The sequence below is a fragment of the Megalobrama amblycephala genome, linkage group LG13 (genome assembly GCF_018812025.1).
Source record: "Megalobrama amblycephala isolate DHTTF-2021 linkage group LG13, ASM1881202v1, whole genome shotgun sequence".
NCBI classification, from domain to species: domain Eukaryota; kingdom Metazoa; phylum Chordata; class Actinopteri; order Cypriniformes; family Xenocyprididae; genus Megalobrama; species Megalobrama amblycephala.
Window position 1 is genome coordinate 5,775,291 of NC_063056.1, and position 16,739 is coordinate 5,792,029.

A 16,739-nucleotide genomic window follows, 5' to 3' on the forward strand; every position below is an offset into this window, starting at 1 on the left:
AGAAGCACCCTTTTGATCTAATACAGCCATGAGTCTTTTTGGGAAAGATGCAACAAGTTTTTCACACCTGGATTTGGGGATCCTCTGCCATTCCTCCTTGCAGATCCTCTCCAGTTCTGTCAGGTTAGATGGTAAACGTTGGTGGACAGCCATTTTTAGGTCTCTCCAGAGATGCTCAATTGGGTTTAAGTCAGGGCTCTGGCTGGGCCATTCAAGAACAGTCACGGAGTTGTTGTGAAGCCACTCCTTCATTATTTTAGCTGTGTGCTTAGGGTCATTGTCTTGTTGGAAGGTAAACCTTCGGCCCAGTCTGAGGTCCTGAGCACTCTGGAGAAGGTTTTCGTCCAGGATATCCCTGTACTTGGCCGCATTCATCTTTCCCTCGATTGCATCAGTCGTCCTGTCCCTGCAGCTGAAAAACACCCCCACAGCATGATGCTGCCACCACCATGCTTCACTGTTGGGACTGTATTGGACAGGTGATGAGCAGTGCCTGGTTTTCTCCACACATACTGCTTAGAATTAAGGTCAAAAAGTTCTATCTTGGTCTCATCAGACCAGAGAATCTTATTTCTCACCATCTTGGAGTCCTTCAGGTGTTTTTTAGCAAACTCCATGCAGGCTTTCATGTGTCTTGCACTGAGGAGAGGCTTCTGTCGGGCCACTCTGCCATAAAGCCCCGACTGGTGGAGGGCTGCAGTGATGGTTGACTTTCTACAACTTTCTCCCATCTCCCGACTGCATCTCTGGAGCTCAGTCACAGTGATCTTTGGGTTCTTCTTTACCTCTCTCACCAAGGCTCTTCTCCCCCGATAGCTCAGTTTGGCCGGACGGCCAGCTCTAGGAAGGGTTCTGGTCATCCCAAACATCTTCCATTTAAGGATTATGGAGGCCACTGTGCTCTTAGGAACCTTAAGTGCAGCAGAAATTTTTTTGTAACCTTGGCCAGATCTGTGCCTTGCCACAATTCTGTCTCTGAGCTCTTCAGGCAGTTCCTTTGACCTCATGATTCTCATTTGCTCTGACATGCACTGTGAGCTGTAAGGTCTTATATAGACAGGTGTGTGGCTTTCCTAATCAAGTCCAATCAGTATAATCAAACACAGCTGGACTCAAATGAAGGTGTAGAACCATCTCAAGGATGATCAGAAGAAATTGACAGCACCTGAGTTAAATATATGAGTGTCACAGCAAAGGGTCTGAATACTTAGGACCATGTGATTTTTCAGTTTTTCTTTTTTAATAAATCTGCAAAAATGTCAACAATTCTGTGTTTTTCTGTCAATATGGGGTGCTGTGTGTACATTAATGAGGGAAAAAAATGAACTTAAATGATTTTAGCAAATGGCTGCAATATAACAAAGAGTGAAAAATTTAAGGGGGTCTGAATACTTTCCGTACCCACTGTATATCATTCATATAAAATATCTTAAGAAATGAATTGTATCATTCAAAAATGGCACGTGACACATTCTGTTCTTTCCCCTCATTCTCACCAGAGCCAATATGCAACATTGTGACGCATATAAAGGCGTGAAAGACACTTGCTCGATTTGTTGGTTGAAGTTTCAGAGTGTATTTTGAGTATTTGACAGAGTGGAAAACGGTTTATTATCATGGGACAGCTAAGCGCCTGATAAGGCCTGTTTACACGAACCCTGTGTGCTGCTCAAATACAACACCAACACGGTGGAGAGGCATCATCCTCATCGGCTTGATGAGGCGCCTGCTGTTGGTGCTGCTGAGATTGATGGAGAGAGACAGGAGCAAAAGAGCAGAGCTTCTGGAGATGGCCCGCTGTACACTTTCCTCGCCGCAGAAATGCCAAATATGACCTGGTTCAGGCTGAGGAGGAGTGCCAGTGTGAGGCAGGAATATTTCAGAAACTCAGTGATGATGGTAAAATCACATGAATATGTCTTGATGATACAATTATTGTTAAATGGGAACTTCTGTTCTTCTTCCTTTTCATAACAAAGCATCAATGTCCCAAACACTGCGGTACATTATCACACCAAACATTTTAGTGTGACATTTTGAAGATTAGAAATGAAATGATCTGAGGATAGATTTATTAGGTGTCATTACCAAACCGCTCATTATGTGAGATTTAAATTAAGAATAAAATCAATTTGCATTTTTCAAGTCACCTTTATTTTTGTTATACAGTACAGTTTGCTCCAAAGCAGCTTCACAGTTAAGGAAAATAACAGAATCAATGATGCAAACTTCATCAAATATGAGACAAAATTAAACTGTGCTCTAAAAAGACAATATTGTCATTATTCAGCTCAAGTCATTTCAATATTGATTCAATTCACTTCAATATTATTGAATGTTCAATAACATGCAAAATTCAATTATGAAACCAAATTGATTCAGCTATAAAGCAGCTCTGCAGAAGATATGATTATCATCATTTAATTTTTTAAGATATCAAGTCAAAAATGCCTCTAAATAAAGAACCTTTCTGATCAGAGGATGTAGGATATGTTATTCTTATTAATTATTTGATTTGATTCATGTTGTAGCTTTATCTTTTAATAGACCACATTTTCAGGCGTTATAAATTTAGCCACAAGCTGGGTGAAGGAGGATTTGGCTTGGAGGATTTTGTACGCAGCGACTCGGTGCAAGGATGGACTTGAGGTTTACATTTTTTGTCATCTACAAAACATTGTTCAGGATTCATGATTGGCATGACCTCTGGCATGACCTCTTGGCATGACCTCATGCTAAATGTTAATTCTTTGTTTTGTTGATCAGGTTTCTGTGAAATATTCAGTGAAGACGCTAAACATGCCGCACATCAAAGTGGTGAGTCGGCTGTGCTGTTTTTAATTAATAACATCTTATATTCATATTAATCACAGACTGCATATGATTTATCAGCAGGGAAACTCTTTTTATTTGGGAAACCTCTTCCCTAACTGTCATATTTTCTTTCCTTTAGCCTGGTCAATCCAAACATCTCCCCTTGGAGATCGGCCTGACACTGATGGCTAATAAAGGCCCCAAGTGTTCCTCACATAATTAAACTTCTGGACTGGCAGGGCGACACAGACCACTATATCATGGTCATGGAGTGGCCCTCTCCTTGCACGGACCTGCTGAGTTTCATGGACGTCCAAGGAGGAAGCCTCGACGAGAAGACAGCACGACATGTTATGCGGCAGGTCATTCAAACCGCTAACATCTGCTGTGAGCGCGGCGTCTTCCACCGGGACGTCAAACCGGAGAACCTGCTGGTGAACCCAGACACCATGGAGGTCAAACTGATTGACTTCGGGTGTGGGGAAATGGTTTGCGGGGTTTTTCCCACAGCCCAAGACCTGTACACCATCAGTGCCAACATCTGGACCAGTCCGGGCTTGTCAGAAGGTGAGGTCTTCTTCTTATGAATTCTAATGCATACGAAAAGACCAGTCGCTTCAAAGAGAGCAGATGTGAAGAATCAGCTAATAATCAAACATCTCTCTTGTCTTTTTGTACAGAATGCTGCGACATGATTTGTGCTTATCTGCAGCCTAAACCACAGAAGAGGCTCGCTCTGAAGAAGATGCATCTCCATGACTGATTTAAGGTACTGAGTCTAAGATTAGCTTAATGTTGTTTTTGGTTTAGTTTGATTATCAGTCATATAATCATCATAAACTTGTTGCGGAGTCAAATTTGCTCTAAATGTAATGCATTTAGTCAAGTAACACTGATTTGTGTTTTTGTTTCAGGTCATGGAGTAAGACGGAGAACATCAGCACACATCTCCAGTCATGGCCATCCTGTTGTTCTCGGTCCTCAGTCAGTTTTGCATCTGATGGCTGACATGAGTGACCTGTCCATCCCTCCACTCAGGCCTCAGTGTCTTGCGGGGCCAGCAAGTCCTGCTAGCGTCTAGAGCCTTGAAGCAGCAATATTAGTGTCTAGTGGTATTGAAAGTCAAATTGCAATACCGTCAGATGCACCTACAGCAAAATGTCTTATAAATGTTCTCACAAAATGACTAATAAATTAAGTCATTTTGTAAGAAAATTTATGACATTAAGAAAATTCATGACATTTTCTATGAAAATGTTTAAGAAAATTTGCAAGAAAATGTATGACATTTTGTAAGAAAATGTGACTTAAAAAAAAATGTTTTAAAGAAAATTTGTAAGAAAATGTATATTTTGTGAGAACATTTATAAGAAAGTTTATTAAGAAAATCTATAATAAATGTATATTTATATTGAACTGTTCCTTTGTGGAGTCTCATAGTACATTACGGCCCTTGAGGCTCCTGTCATTTCTGTCACTTCTGAAGCCTGTCATGAACTCAGACCAAACATCTACTGTCATATGCAATCGCTCACTATATATGACCAAAAAATTTATTTAACAATTACAAATATTAGATAAGAGCAAAAACAACATTAAAAAGGAACCCCTAGATTTTTTTTGTACCAATTAGAGAAAATGCTTGAGAGAAAAACTGGTTGCAGAAATGGGTATTTGTATAACTAGATCAGTAACCAGCAGATGATCTCAAGTTAATGAAACTTGTGCTGTGCTATCTTAGCTATCTCATCTTATGTGTGCTATTAAATACAGTGACATTTAAGACAATTTTGGGGGATTGTATGGATCTTACTGCTGGTGCAAAAAATAATACAAATTTAGATTTAAAAATTATATCTTGACTGTTTTTGCTGTGTTGTGCTCTCTTTTTCTGGTGGATGCAAGCAAGCACCTGGAGTTACACTTCATAATGATAATAACAATACTAATAAGCTGTAGCAATGTTTAATAACAAACAGGCAAAACATTCCTTAGCCTGTGTCATTTTGAACCTCACAAGAAAAATTAATATAACAGATGAAAAAATGACTTCTTTGATAGTAAGAAAAATTTAATATTTTAATGTCTTTTAAAATATACAAAAATGTCCAAACAATAGGCCTATATATTAGACATTGTTGCTAGTGTAAATCTATAATAATTATACTATTTTATACTATACTATTTTTGCCTTTACATGCACATGACATCCCATCCCATTCATAGGGTTTAATATGGAGTTGGCCCACCCTTTGCAGCTATAACAGCTTCAACTCTTCTGGGAAGGCTTTCCACAAGGTTTAAGAGTGTGTTTATGGGAATTTTTGGCCATTCTTCTAGAAGCGCATTTGTGAGGTCAGGCAGTGATGTTGGCAAGAAGGCCTGGCTCACAGTCTCCGCTCTAATTCATCCCAAAGATGTTCTGTCGGGTTGAGGTCAGGACTCTGTGCAGGCCAGTCAAGTTCCTCCACACCAAACTCACTCATCCATGTCTTTATGGACCTTGCTTTGTGCACTGGTGCGCAGTTGGGAGCATGAAATTGTCCAAAATGTCTTGGTATGCTGAAGCATTAAGAGTTCCTTTCACTGGAACTAAGGGGTCAAGTCCAATCCCTGAAAAACAACCCCACACCATAATCCCCCCTCCACCAAACATTACACATGGCACAATGCAGTCAGGCAAGAACCGTTCTACTGACAACCACCAAACCCAGACTCGTCCATCAGATTGCCAGACAGAGAAGCGTGATTGGTCACTCCAGAGAACACATCTCCACTGCTCTAGAGTCCAGTGGCGGTGTGCTTTACACCACTGCATCCGACGCTTTGCATTGCACTTGGTGATGTAAGGCTTGGATGCAGCTGCTCGGCCATGGAAACCCATTCCATGAAGCTCTCAACGTACTGTTCTTGAGCTAATCTGAAGGCCACATGAAGTTTGGAGGTCTGTACTGACTCTGCAGAAAGTTGGTGACTTCTGTGCTCAGCATGTGCTGACCCCACTCTGTGATTTTATGTGGCCTACCACTTCATGGCTGAGTTGCTGTTGTTCCCAACTGCTTCCACTTTGTTATAATACCACTAACAGTTGACCGTGGAATATTTAGTAGTGAAGAAATTTCACGAATGGACTTATTGCACAGGTGGCAACCTATCACGGTACCATGCTTGAATTCACTGAGCTCCTGAGAGCGACCCATTCTTTCACAAATGTTTGTAGAAGCAGTCTGCATGCCTAGGTGCTTGATTTTATACACCTGTGGCCATGGAAGTGATTGGAACACCTGAATTCAATGATTTGGAGGGTGTCCCATATTGGCAATATAGTGTATGTTGTGGCCATAGAGCCAATGAGTGGAGATGAAGATCTGTGATTAAAGAATAAAGACATTTAGGTCTGTTCCTCACATGGATTCTGAAGATTTTGGATAACAGCACCAAATAAAATGGATTATTTTTATTATTAATTATTTTGTGTTTCTTTTTTGAGGGGAATTTTGATTAAAAACAAAATAAATATTACATGAAGTAATAGTTAAAATAAATAATATTTCTGTAATTGTTTAAGGTTTTAAAATGTATTCTTGTTTATCTTTTTCTACGTATGCTTTTTTTTTTTCTACGTAAGCCAGCGTCAGCATTTTTGATCATTTTCACAAAACTTCCATGGCCCTCAGAATATTTTTTTAATGTCTGAACATGCAATATATCAAAAGAAAGAACAGAGCCTCTGCTTTTAAACAAACAAACAGTTTATTCTAGCTTCATGCTTTTTTTTTTTTTTAATCAACACTTGAATGTGGGTAAATTTCATTAAAAAGCAACATTTTGAACAAAAAGCTGAGAAAATTGTGTTTTTGTCAAAGACTATGTCCAGACCAAATTCAGAATGATGATCAAAACATAGATGGAGTAGATCGAGTCCATCAAAATCCCCAAAGCTTCACAGTCCTGTACCTCTTCCTGGGTCGACATTTAATTTTTGATGTATGTGCTGTTTAATGTTTAATATATTTTCAATGTGCTTCTATCTCTTGTTTCTGCTTCTTCGCTGGTGTTTTGATCTGGAGATTCTGAACTCATTCAAACATCTGTCTTGCAGTCAGACTTTAGGCAAATATAGTCTTTTTTATGATTTGCACATTAATTCAAGGTGCAGTAAGCGATTTCTGAGAAACCGACACCCACACACACTCCCTCCCTTCATTACTCCGCCCCCCAAAATAATGAACATGCTATGAAACACCAATGAAAACCAATGTTACTCAAGAATTGAGCAGAAACAAAGCAACCCTGGCATCTGTTTTCAGGCCTTCCTGCTCTCTGAAGTCTCTCTCACGCTAGAAACTTTACCGTTAATAATGCGGGTCCTGAAGCTCTTTCCTGATCATAACCCTTATTCTCCTAATTATATTCCTCTGACCATTTATCTTTCACAGTCTTTCTTCAAATCTCCCTCTTGCTCACTCTCTCTCCTCCCCCATCATGAGTGGACACGCCCCTACTGCTGATTGGCTACAAGATTCTTATAGTGCTTGGTCTGATCTGTCCGATCCACTTATTTTTTTCTCCTATTTAGACAGCCAGGACTAGTACAAACACATTTTTTTTCCAGCACATGCAGAACAGACATTTTGCAAAATTGTTTTGTGTTGATTTAAATTTTCAACAACGTTTCTCAAAAATCACTTACAGCACTTTTAAGTACAGCCATACAGTCTAAATGACCTTGTCTTTTTGGTATAATTTCTATATAATAACCAGTTTCAAGCTGTTCTAGAACTCTGATTTATACATGAAATCAATGTTTTAATCCATGTGCACAAATACATTACTGCAGTTGACATTTACATACATCTGGCAGACACTTTTTTCCAAAGCAGCTTACATTGCATCAAGCTACAGTCTTCAGTTTTTGAGGTCATGCTTTCCTTGGGAATGTATGAAAGTTGTTGTCAGCATGACACCTCAGAGACCATATATTCCTGAGCAATCCTCTGAATGATGTTTACACACACTGTAAAATAGTTTAAAAAGGACTTGAAAGAACATAATGACTGGAATGGAGAGAAAATGCAATTCACTTGCCAAGGCTGAATTCACTTCAATAAGGTTGTCCTTGTTCCATTTAATTACGTAACTTTTTAGTTTAGGTTTTTATTTTTTTTATATTAAGACTAGTGTGTTTGGAGTCTTAACTGAAACATTTTGGATATAGAATTTATTTCTTTGGTTGTTTGCAGGGGCGTTTGATTCCAGGTTTTTCCAAAGTCATCTCAGAATACATTTACTTTACATCAAAACAGGGTAAGAAATAATGCAAGACTGCAGACATTACGCAATTTTCTTACAACACAAAACCTTAAAGGTGCCCTAGAATCAAAAATTGAATTTACCTTGGCATAGTTAAATAACAAGAGTTCAGTACATGGAAATGACATACAGTGAGTTTCAAGCTCCATTGTTTCCTCCTTCTTGTGTAAATCTCATTTGTTTAAAAGACCTCCGAAGAACAGGCGAATCTCAACATAACACCGACTGTTACGTAACAGTCGGGATCATTAATATGTACGCCCCAATATTTGCCAATATCTGTATAATGCACAACTTCATTCTTTATAAATCTCTCCAACAGTGTGTAATGTTAGCGCATTAGCCACGGAGCACAGCCTCAAACTCATTCAGAATCAAATGTAAACATCCAAATAAATACTATACTCACATGATCCGATGCGTGCATGCAGTGTGTATGACGAACATCTTGTAAAGATCCATTTGAGGGTTATATTAGCTGTGTGAACTTGCACTGTATTATAGTCAAGAGCTCGGGGGGGCAGGGAGCGCGCGATTTAAAGGGGCCACGCGCTGAATCGGTGCATAGTTAATGATGCCCCAAAATAGACAGTTAAAAAAAATGAATTAAAAAAAAAAATCTATGGAGTATTTTGAGCTGAAACTTCACAGACACATTCAGGGGACACCTTAGACTTATATTACATCTTGTAAAAACTGGTTCTAGGGCACATTTAAATTCCCAAAATTTTTTCAAACTGTCCAAATTACACCAATTTAGCGATGACATTACCTTGAAATGAGTAGCTATCAACGTTGTTTATGTTAAATCTTTAACTCATGTACTTCTAAAGCAAGTCAGATGCAGTGTTGGGGTAACACATAATCAGATAACTTTTTACTTCAAGTAAAATGGTAAAGTAATGCATTCATTTTAAATTTAAATTAACAAAATATCTGAGTTACTTTCTCAAATAAGTAAAGTTACTTTGTTTTCCCATTTATTGACTCTCCTGAGGTGTTGTGTGCACTATGTGAACATGATGGTTATTGTGAGCAAGCATTTACTCATCTCAATGGCACAAAAACAGATTCAGTATTCCTCAAATCCAATTCAACCATACTAAGCAAAAAAAAAAAACTTTAGATAAACACATATGCGTTTCATTTTTTGTTTTTATTGCTGAAGCGTGTTGAACTTTTTTCTTCTGCAATCCAGAATGGCAGAACAGCTGAAAGGTTTGTTTGAGCTGCGCCCTCTACTGTACAGGTGTAAATATGCATTTCCTTTAGGCTGAGGCTTATTCATTTCACTTTTGGTGTGAAAGGGTCTTTACATTTGCCGAAAATGGAACTTTTGTTTTTTGTTTTAAAAAAACAACCACACAAGCCCAGCCCAGGTGAGAAAAAGTAATGCATTACAACATTCCATTCCATACATTACATTCCATAAAAAGTAACTAACGCAATTAGTTCCTTTTTTTAGGGAATAACGCAATATTGTAACGCGTTACATTTAAAAGTAACTTTCCCCAACACTGGCCAGATATAGGATAAATGTATGTGACAAAGTAGCTTCCGCGACAACTCCAGCTCTCGGACGCACGGTGTAATACGTTAGTGTCCGAATTCCTCGCTTCATTTCGTTCACTCCTTGCTGATATAGTGCACTCAACTGCCATGCACTATATTAAAGTGAGTTGTGAACGAGTGAACAAGTGAGCAATTTCTGACTGGGGTTGGGCGATGTCTACCGAATTGGCATCAGACGATGTCTACAGTGAAACATCGCGATGGACGATGACAATGGGGGAGAACTTCACTTTCGCATTTGAGCTTTAAGCTCAACTTCCATTGGAATGAATTAAAAACGCTCTGCTCTGCGCCAGCGGACACGCGCCGTTAATGTGGCACGCGTCTGGAGAAAGAGAACGCGCACGGAGCTGAAAGGGCTTGAATAAAGCACGTTTGGCTTTAGATAAAACTACTAGAGGATACAGCGCTGAAATATAATTACCACAGACAATCCTGAGTGCTGGTGGTGTGATCCGCACCGATGTTTTGACGTGATGCTCACTTCAACTAGAAACAGTAAAATGGTGCTTCTCAACATCGTAATGTCTGTCAGCCATCGGCGATGGCGTCGTCTATCGGCCCAACCCTATTTTGGACACAGAAACAGTCAACAACGAGGGTCGATTCCTGTGCTGGAGTCGACCCTGACTCTAGGGCTGTTCATAGTCGAGGAATCGAGTCGACTCTCCATCACTAGCTGTTTGTGATGCATTATGAATAGTTTACATTTACTCACTCGCACCGTTTCAAAAGTTTTCCGTGAAACATATTGGGTATTTATGAATCAATTTTGTTTATTTGGTAAGCAGCCGTGTAAAAAGCAGGATCATGTACGTGTACAGCCAGTCATCTGCAACGTTTCGTATTGTGTTGTTTGCTAACAGTCTAATCTGGTTTGTCAATGTCTGGATTTTGATTTTGTACTGCATGTGGATCTTAATTAAAATCTGTCAATCTGGGAAAGCCATTGCTGACAGATTCATTCAAGCACGTGTCAGTCATCTACGTATGTGATGTTATGTACGCTCCTCTGTGAACGAAGAAGGGCTAGACCACGAACGGGCTGATCTCAGCAGAGCGTCTCTGTGAAGATCACTGGGGCCGGATTTAATATGCTTAAGTGAGTAATGACACGGTGCGAGTGCGACGGACGCTAGAATACACTCAACCTGAGGTCATCTGAGTGGCCGCACCCAGCCTCGAATGCTGTGGTCACATTCCACTGTCACTACGACCAAAATGAAAGATGCCGTTTTATCTTTATATTCTGTCCACGGTTTGTGGTTGAAGTCTTGAGAGCTGGAGGATGCTCAGCATCTGTCTGTGACAAGGCAACAAGGCAGCTCACTAGGTTTTAAAGCAGATTATTTATTCAATTAAACCAAAGATTTTACAAATAGGATGGGATATTCACTAAATGTTGACAGAATCAAAACACACAAGATCCAGCCTCAATTCAATTTTAATAAAAATACTAAACTAAACTAAACGTAAGATGGTGACATCCAGGTAACGGCAAGAGCACAGACATGGAAGGAGCAGATAGAAGAGCACAGCACCCGTGTGACGTCCACATGTTAGTGTTCAGAAATTACGATTCACCCTCTAGACACAAGATCAATGACGTTTTCTGGAGTTTCCCAAAAAGTGACAGCCTGTCCGGTAGCATGGTCCCATCTACAGGCAGAAGTTAGCTGTGGGATTGACTGGTGTGTTCACTGATGAAATTCTCAATCTGTGTTGCCAGTGAATAAAAAAAAGAAAGAAAAACAGAAGAAGAGGTCAGTGCTGGTCCAAACAAAGTTCCGGGGCTGTGTGCAGTAGTTCTGGAGCACATGACTTCAGTTTTGCTATATGACAATAGCATCTACACTGCAGCTAAACTGGGTTGTCACTTCATCTTTTAGTGCTTAACCCTGTTCTGCACACACACAGAGTTCAGTCATTTACAATGTGACAATCACATGACAATCACATTCTGTAACTGAACTAAATCCTGGACATGGCAACACTTCAGGAGAGCGCACTGTGAAGCGGCCTTCCATGTTTTGCCGTCTTTGGTCAATGCAATATTAATTTCAAACAAGCGGCATGCCTGAACGTCACTATGGTTACCATGGTGTCAATCATCGCAAATTGGGAGTGAAATTTCTAAGGCCTCTAAATGATCGACATGATCAAAACTTCTCTGAAAAACCTGTTGCACACAATCTACTACATGCCTTCTGTTGTCTGATTGATAGTTTATACTTTTTCAGCAAGTAAAAGGCCTTTTAGTATAATTCAGCTTGTGGTTCACGTGTCTTTATACTGTGAAATCTTTATAAAGCAAACTTAAGATTAACTTTTATATTGCTAATATTATTTCAAGATGTACTGGACTGAAGCATCTTAGGATTACTTGATTAATCGATACATCATTTTTTTTTTTTTTAAATCATGTTAAAAATCAAGTTATTTGTTCATCTCTCAATCATTGCATTGCATTATATGTTTGAAACTGCAGAGATTTGATCTTAAAATTAAGCATTTAAATATCATCTTACTAAGACACATTATTGGGAGATGTAGAGTGACAACTAAAATTGATATGATTTTATGAAAGTAGTCTGATATACTGTTATAAAGATTTATGAGCTGTCAGAATTTTGGCTGTATAAACTTGCTGCACCAAATTGCATATTTTAGCTCAGTTTGGGCCTCGGAATACAATTTAGGCGTTTTTTCCTCTGGGTATAAGCTCCATATTTTCACTATATCAAAGTATATGAGTCATAAAAGCCTTGTGTATTAAATATGATACTCAGCTGTTTTTTTTTTATTTTTATTATTATTTATCTATTTTGTCCAGAAAAATGAGTCAGGCTTTACAAGGTCAAATAATAATGGTACATATGACAGAAAAACCATACCTGTGCTTCAGTAGTTGATCATACGCTTGACGGCCTCAAAGCACTTCCACTTGTCTGGGATGTAGAAGGGCTCAAAGATGTGAGGGAAGGGTGTATCGTACCCACAAACCCTACTGATGGGAGCCTCCAAGTTGAGGAAACACTCCTCCTGCAGAGAACACATTAGGCTCCATTAATAATTTGTACCATACAAATCTTTTTTTTTTTTTTTTCAGAGGCTATTCTTAACGTAAGAGCGGCACAGACATTGTAACTTGACTGTGTCGAGGCTTCCGGTCTCTTGCGCTTCCAGTTATTTTAGCTGTACAAAAACAGTCCGTTATGGTGCTTGATATTTGCAAACTAGTACTTGTTATTATTTTCATTTATTATCATAATCAAAAACACACTGGTTTGTAGCGTAAATTATTTGACCATTTACAGCATTTCGTTATTCTTCCCATTATTTACCTATGGCGGCAAATGAATCGGAAGTACCCACACAATCACTACCGCATTGCAACATGGGTGAATACAAGAAGTTTTGGCACTTTATTTTGACACTTATTAAACTGACACTGCTTCATGTGAAGGTGAGAAACTTTAATCACTGATTTGTTGCTGTTCTACATTCATGTTGCAAGTTCTGCATCAACACAGACTCTATTTATATTAGAGTCAAGAGACACCAGTTCTGATGTAGGTGTCAATGCTTATGAAATTTATCATTTTCATATTGCAGAGAGCTGATTTCACTTTGACACTAAAGAGACTAAAGTCCTCTAAAGAGACATGTTTGCTTTATTTGATAAACAGATTAAATTTAGACTTTTATTCACAGACAAACACAGGTCAACGCACATACAGAGCATCAAATAAGGAAAACGGAAGCTCAAACATGCTTCCTTGATGTACAAGAACCAAGGTGTTCAGTCTAACGCGTCTTCAAGATTTATTTTTAAGTTTGAAAGTTTTGGTGGAAAAGACTCTCAAACAGTGTTGGGGGTGGTAACGCATTACAAGTAACCTGAGTTACGTAATCAAATTACTTTTTTCCAAGTAACTAGTAAAGTAACACATTACTTTTTCAATTTACAACAACATATCTGAGTTACTTTTTCACAGTATTACTTTCCCCAACGCTGCTCTCAAAGCAGCGACAGAAATCTCTCGAGTTTCATTAACATCTTCGTTTGTGTTTTGAAGACGAAAGTCTTACATGTATGGGCTGTCATGAGGGTGAGTAAATGACAGAATTTTAATTTTTGGGTGAACTAACTCTTTAAAGAGTATTTTTCTCTTGATCAGCAGAAAATAAGCCAAATTAGGTCCACTGATAGTCAATGCTGTAAAATATCAAAACGCAGCGAATGCTGTTGTATTGATGAATCCCTTGCACTAGATAGGCATTAGCATGCTGTGACGATGAAGGCCATTGTCCCACATTTATTGTCCCACATAATTGTACCATGTATACCTTTAAAGGCAGTAAAGACTTCTACCCATACCTTTTACCACTGATAATGCTGAAAGCTATAGTGATTGTAACTTTCGTTATCTAAACGTCCTACGTTTTCCTTTCAGTTTTAAGAAAGACTTTTACCATAAAAGAATAAGAGGTTAAAGAATAACAACTTTAATGGAGTCAGATTAATTATATTGGAGTCAGATAAATAACTGAATTATGCACGTGATTTCCTGATTATTGGTTCAAAATAGCTGCGTAAGCATCCAGTCTTAAGGTCTTTGCACACCGAGTCCGAAATTCACGTCCGAAATTTTCGCACGTTAAAAAATAAATATGACCTCACGTTGTGTCAATCACGTTTACACACTGCCTCTGAAACGTTCGTCCGTCATAAAATAAAAAAAATTGCATCAGGTTCGATTTTCTGCGTTTTTCGCATCCATGGGACACATTTTGAATATTCAGAGCCACCGTACAAGCGAACAAAAATCCCGAATGCCATCTGACAAGTTTATCCACGTCGTCTACAGCACAAAGCACTAGCACTGAATGACAAACACAGTGCGGAATACAAAAAGACAGAATATAAACACAGATTGTGCCAGTAGCAAAGCATCAAACTGAGTCACTGACATCCTGAAGTAAACTTTGAAACACTCGGGATAATGACGCAGCTCCTTGATGAGGTGGAATCTCCTTTCTCTCTAAGCAATCTCAGGATTGGATGGACCCAATATTTCCTCTTTCTTTTTCTCTTTTTAAGAAGAGAGAGGACAACTAAATCATGCTCACTGCTTGAAGACTCCATTTTGTATTGTTTTGTGATTTTTTTCGCAACGGATTCATTAATATGCATCGGAGTCAGCGTGCAAGGTCTCTACACTGTAATTTATCCAGACATAGTCAAAGCACTGCTGAACTAAAGAACACGTCTTAAATAAGGAGGAACAAGAAAAGATTGTGTGTGCAAATCATGAGCTGCATGATAAACAGCAACAACTGGAAAAAAAAATTCTTCATGTCCTTAGTCATGACCCCAACGAGAGGCTTTTGGAGAACTTTAAAATAAAGTATCAAGCCAGAAAACACCAATAGGAAGCTGAACAAACCCAATTCCCAATGACAAAACGCAACACTTATTTTCACAGAACCATCAAAACATGTGCATCAGGAAAAGCTCCGAAGGGTCTAATGTTTCCTCTCATATAAAGCCAACACTGAAATCGACTGTCCACGAAGACACCTCCAACTCTTAATGGACGCTTTTTGGCTTTTCCGTACCCAAATCCGAGCACAGAAATTGCATGAGCTAAGTGTGAAACATGTCGCACTCTGGGCGAACTCTGTCATCTGCTGGTGTTTTCTGAAGTGCCTACAAAAGAGCGTCAAGCTTCATTAAAGGGCTTTGTGCTTGCTTTACATGACGTCCTGTATAAACACAAAAATGTGTTTTAGATTTGCATCAGCAGGCAGTTCCAGCTCTGCCAAGAGACATCAGAAAAGGCCCTGCAGATCCGAGGCAGGTCCCGGATGCTCGAATCCATCCCGCAGCTGCAGTCGGCCTGCCGCTCAGTGGCCAGAACGAGCCTGGCATCCTGTTGCTCGGCCTACGCATAATCACCGTTTTGGGATTTGATGTGGCAAGATGAACATAGTGCTTCTGCTGCTCAGAAATAGATTTATCTACATGTGATGAATCTGAATCGTGCGGTCTGTAATGACTGGAAATGGACTCCAGGAAAGGACACATCAGGACATCTGCTGATAGACAGGAGTTAAAATTAGATGCAACACATTCGTTCACTTCAGTTCACTCCAATTCCCATTTTCCATGCTCTCAAACTTTTGATGTTTTTGGCATTTACATTTGTTCATCCGTGTTCTCTATCTTCTCTTCCATCATCACTGATTGGATAATCAAAGCTTCCAAGTAGTTTAGTACAACTCATGTGCTATACTCCAGATCTTCTGAAGTCTTCTGAAGAACCAACCCAAGTGGTCTAAATACGTGCACATTCAGCAGAACTACGACACAAACGCAAAACAGAGCTAGCCAATTTAACATCAGCTAAAACTACTAAAGTGTGTTATAAAACAGTTCGGCGGACTGAATCACTACAATATATATATTTAGTAAATTTTCCTCAGTTTTAAAGCCAAGGTTAATTTTGGGGAAAAAGCGGACGAGTACCTGCCAACCTGACCCACGCGGAGAGCAAGAAGAAACCTCTAAATACTCTTACTGGAAAAGCAGGAGAACAGAGAAGTTCAGTATAGTCTGAAGCCACTGCACGTGGACTGAAAGCAAGACTATTACTTCAGTTTCATTAGTATATGAAAAAGGCACTGTTATATCAAATAACTTGACAGTTCTGTATCAGAGGCACAAATTAAAATATGAGTTAAATGCCACCTGCTTTCATCATTTAATGTGATGACATTAATATATTTGTATGTGTAGATTAAGTGTCCAGTGCTTTTTGGGGCCACTGTACACATATATAGTTGTCATTACATTATATAATAAATTATATACACTACAGATTTTTTTTTTTTTTTAATAAGTCTCTTATGCTCACCAAAGCTGCTTTAATTTGATCAAAAATACAGTAAAAACTGTTTTCGATGTGAATATATTTTTAAAAGTAATTTATTCCTGTGTGTTAATTTTGTCAGCTATTTTTTAATTTAGTCTTCGT

At 38.9% G+C, this 16,739-nt stretch overlaps 2 protein-coding genes across 4 annotated transcripts in view; one reads left to right on the forward strand and one right to left on the reverse strand.

The window, feature by feature from the left end:
* Positions 1 to 2,436: 2,436 nt before the first annotated feature.
* Positions 2,437 to 4,230, forward strand: LOC125243671 (serine/threonine-protein kinase pim-2-like). Of its 2 annotated transcripts, XR_007179081.1 has the most exons (5): positions 2,437 to 2,649; positions 2,767 to 2,817; positions 2,954 to 3,381; positions 3,495 to 3,583; positions 3,729 to 4,230. XR_007179081.1 is itself a non-coding variant. In XM_048153468.1 (4 exons), the coding sequence occupies exons 2-3, from the start codon at positions 3,075 to 3,077 to the stop codon at positions 3,575 to 3,577; spliced, it is 390 nt and encodes a 129-aa protein (XP_048009425.1). In that variant the 5' UTR covers positions 2,439 to 2,817; positions 2,954 to 3,074; the 3' UTR covers positions 3,578 to 3,583; positions 3,729 to 4,230. The 2 variants fall into 2 exon arrangements, 1 of the variants encoding a protein (XP_048009425.1); XM_048153468.1 differs by having other exon boundaries at positions 2,439 to 2,817.
* A 6,799-nt stretch (positions 4,231 to 11,029) lies between these two features.
* Positions 11,030 to 16,739, reverse strand: part of bckdhb (branched chain keto acid dehydrogenase E1 subunit beta) — a 95,332-nt gene continuing 89,622 nt past the window's right edge. Inside the window, exons 10-11 of one of the 2 annotated variants that reach the window (XM_048152175.1) lie at positions 12,596 to 12,741; positions 11,030 to 11,427 (exon numbers count right to left, since the gene is read on the reverse strand). In XM_048152175.1, coding sequence (XP_048008132.1) covers positions 12,601 to 12,741 — 141 coding nt within the window. In that variant the 3' untranslated portion in view covers positions 11,030 to 11,427; positions 12,596 to 12,600. Of the gene's footprint in view, positions 11,428 to 12,593; positions 12,742 to 16,739 lie in introns of both variants that reach the window. The other variant, XM_048152174.1, reaches the window with a different exon arrangement.

Bases quoted from the DNA above. Each gene is read 5' to 3' on its own strand.
- LOC125243671 (XM_048153468.1), top strand. From the start codon at position 3,075: ATGGTCATGGAGTGGCCCTCTCCTTGCACGGACCTGCTGAGTTTCATG. The intron at 3,382-3,494 runs GTGAGGTCTTCT...CTTTTTGTACAG, and splicing joins CAGTCCGGGCTTGTCAGAAG to AATGCTGCGACATGATTTGT.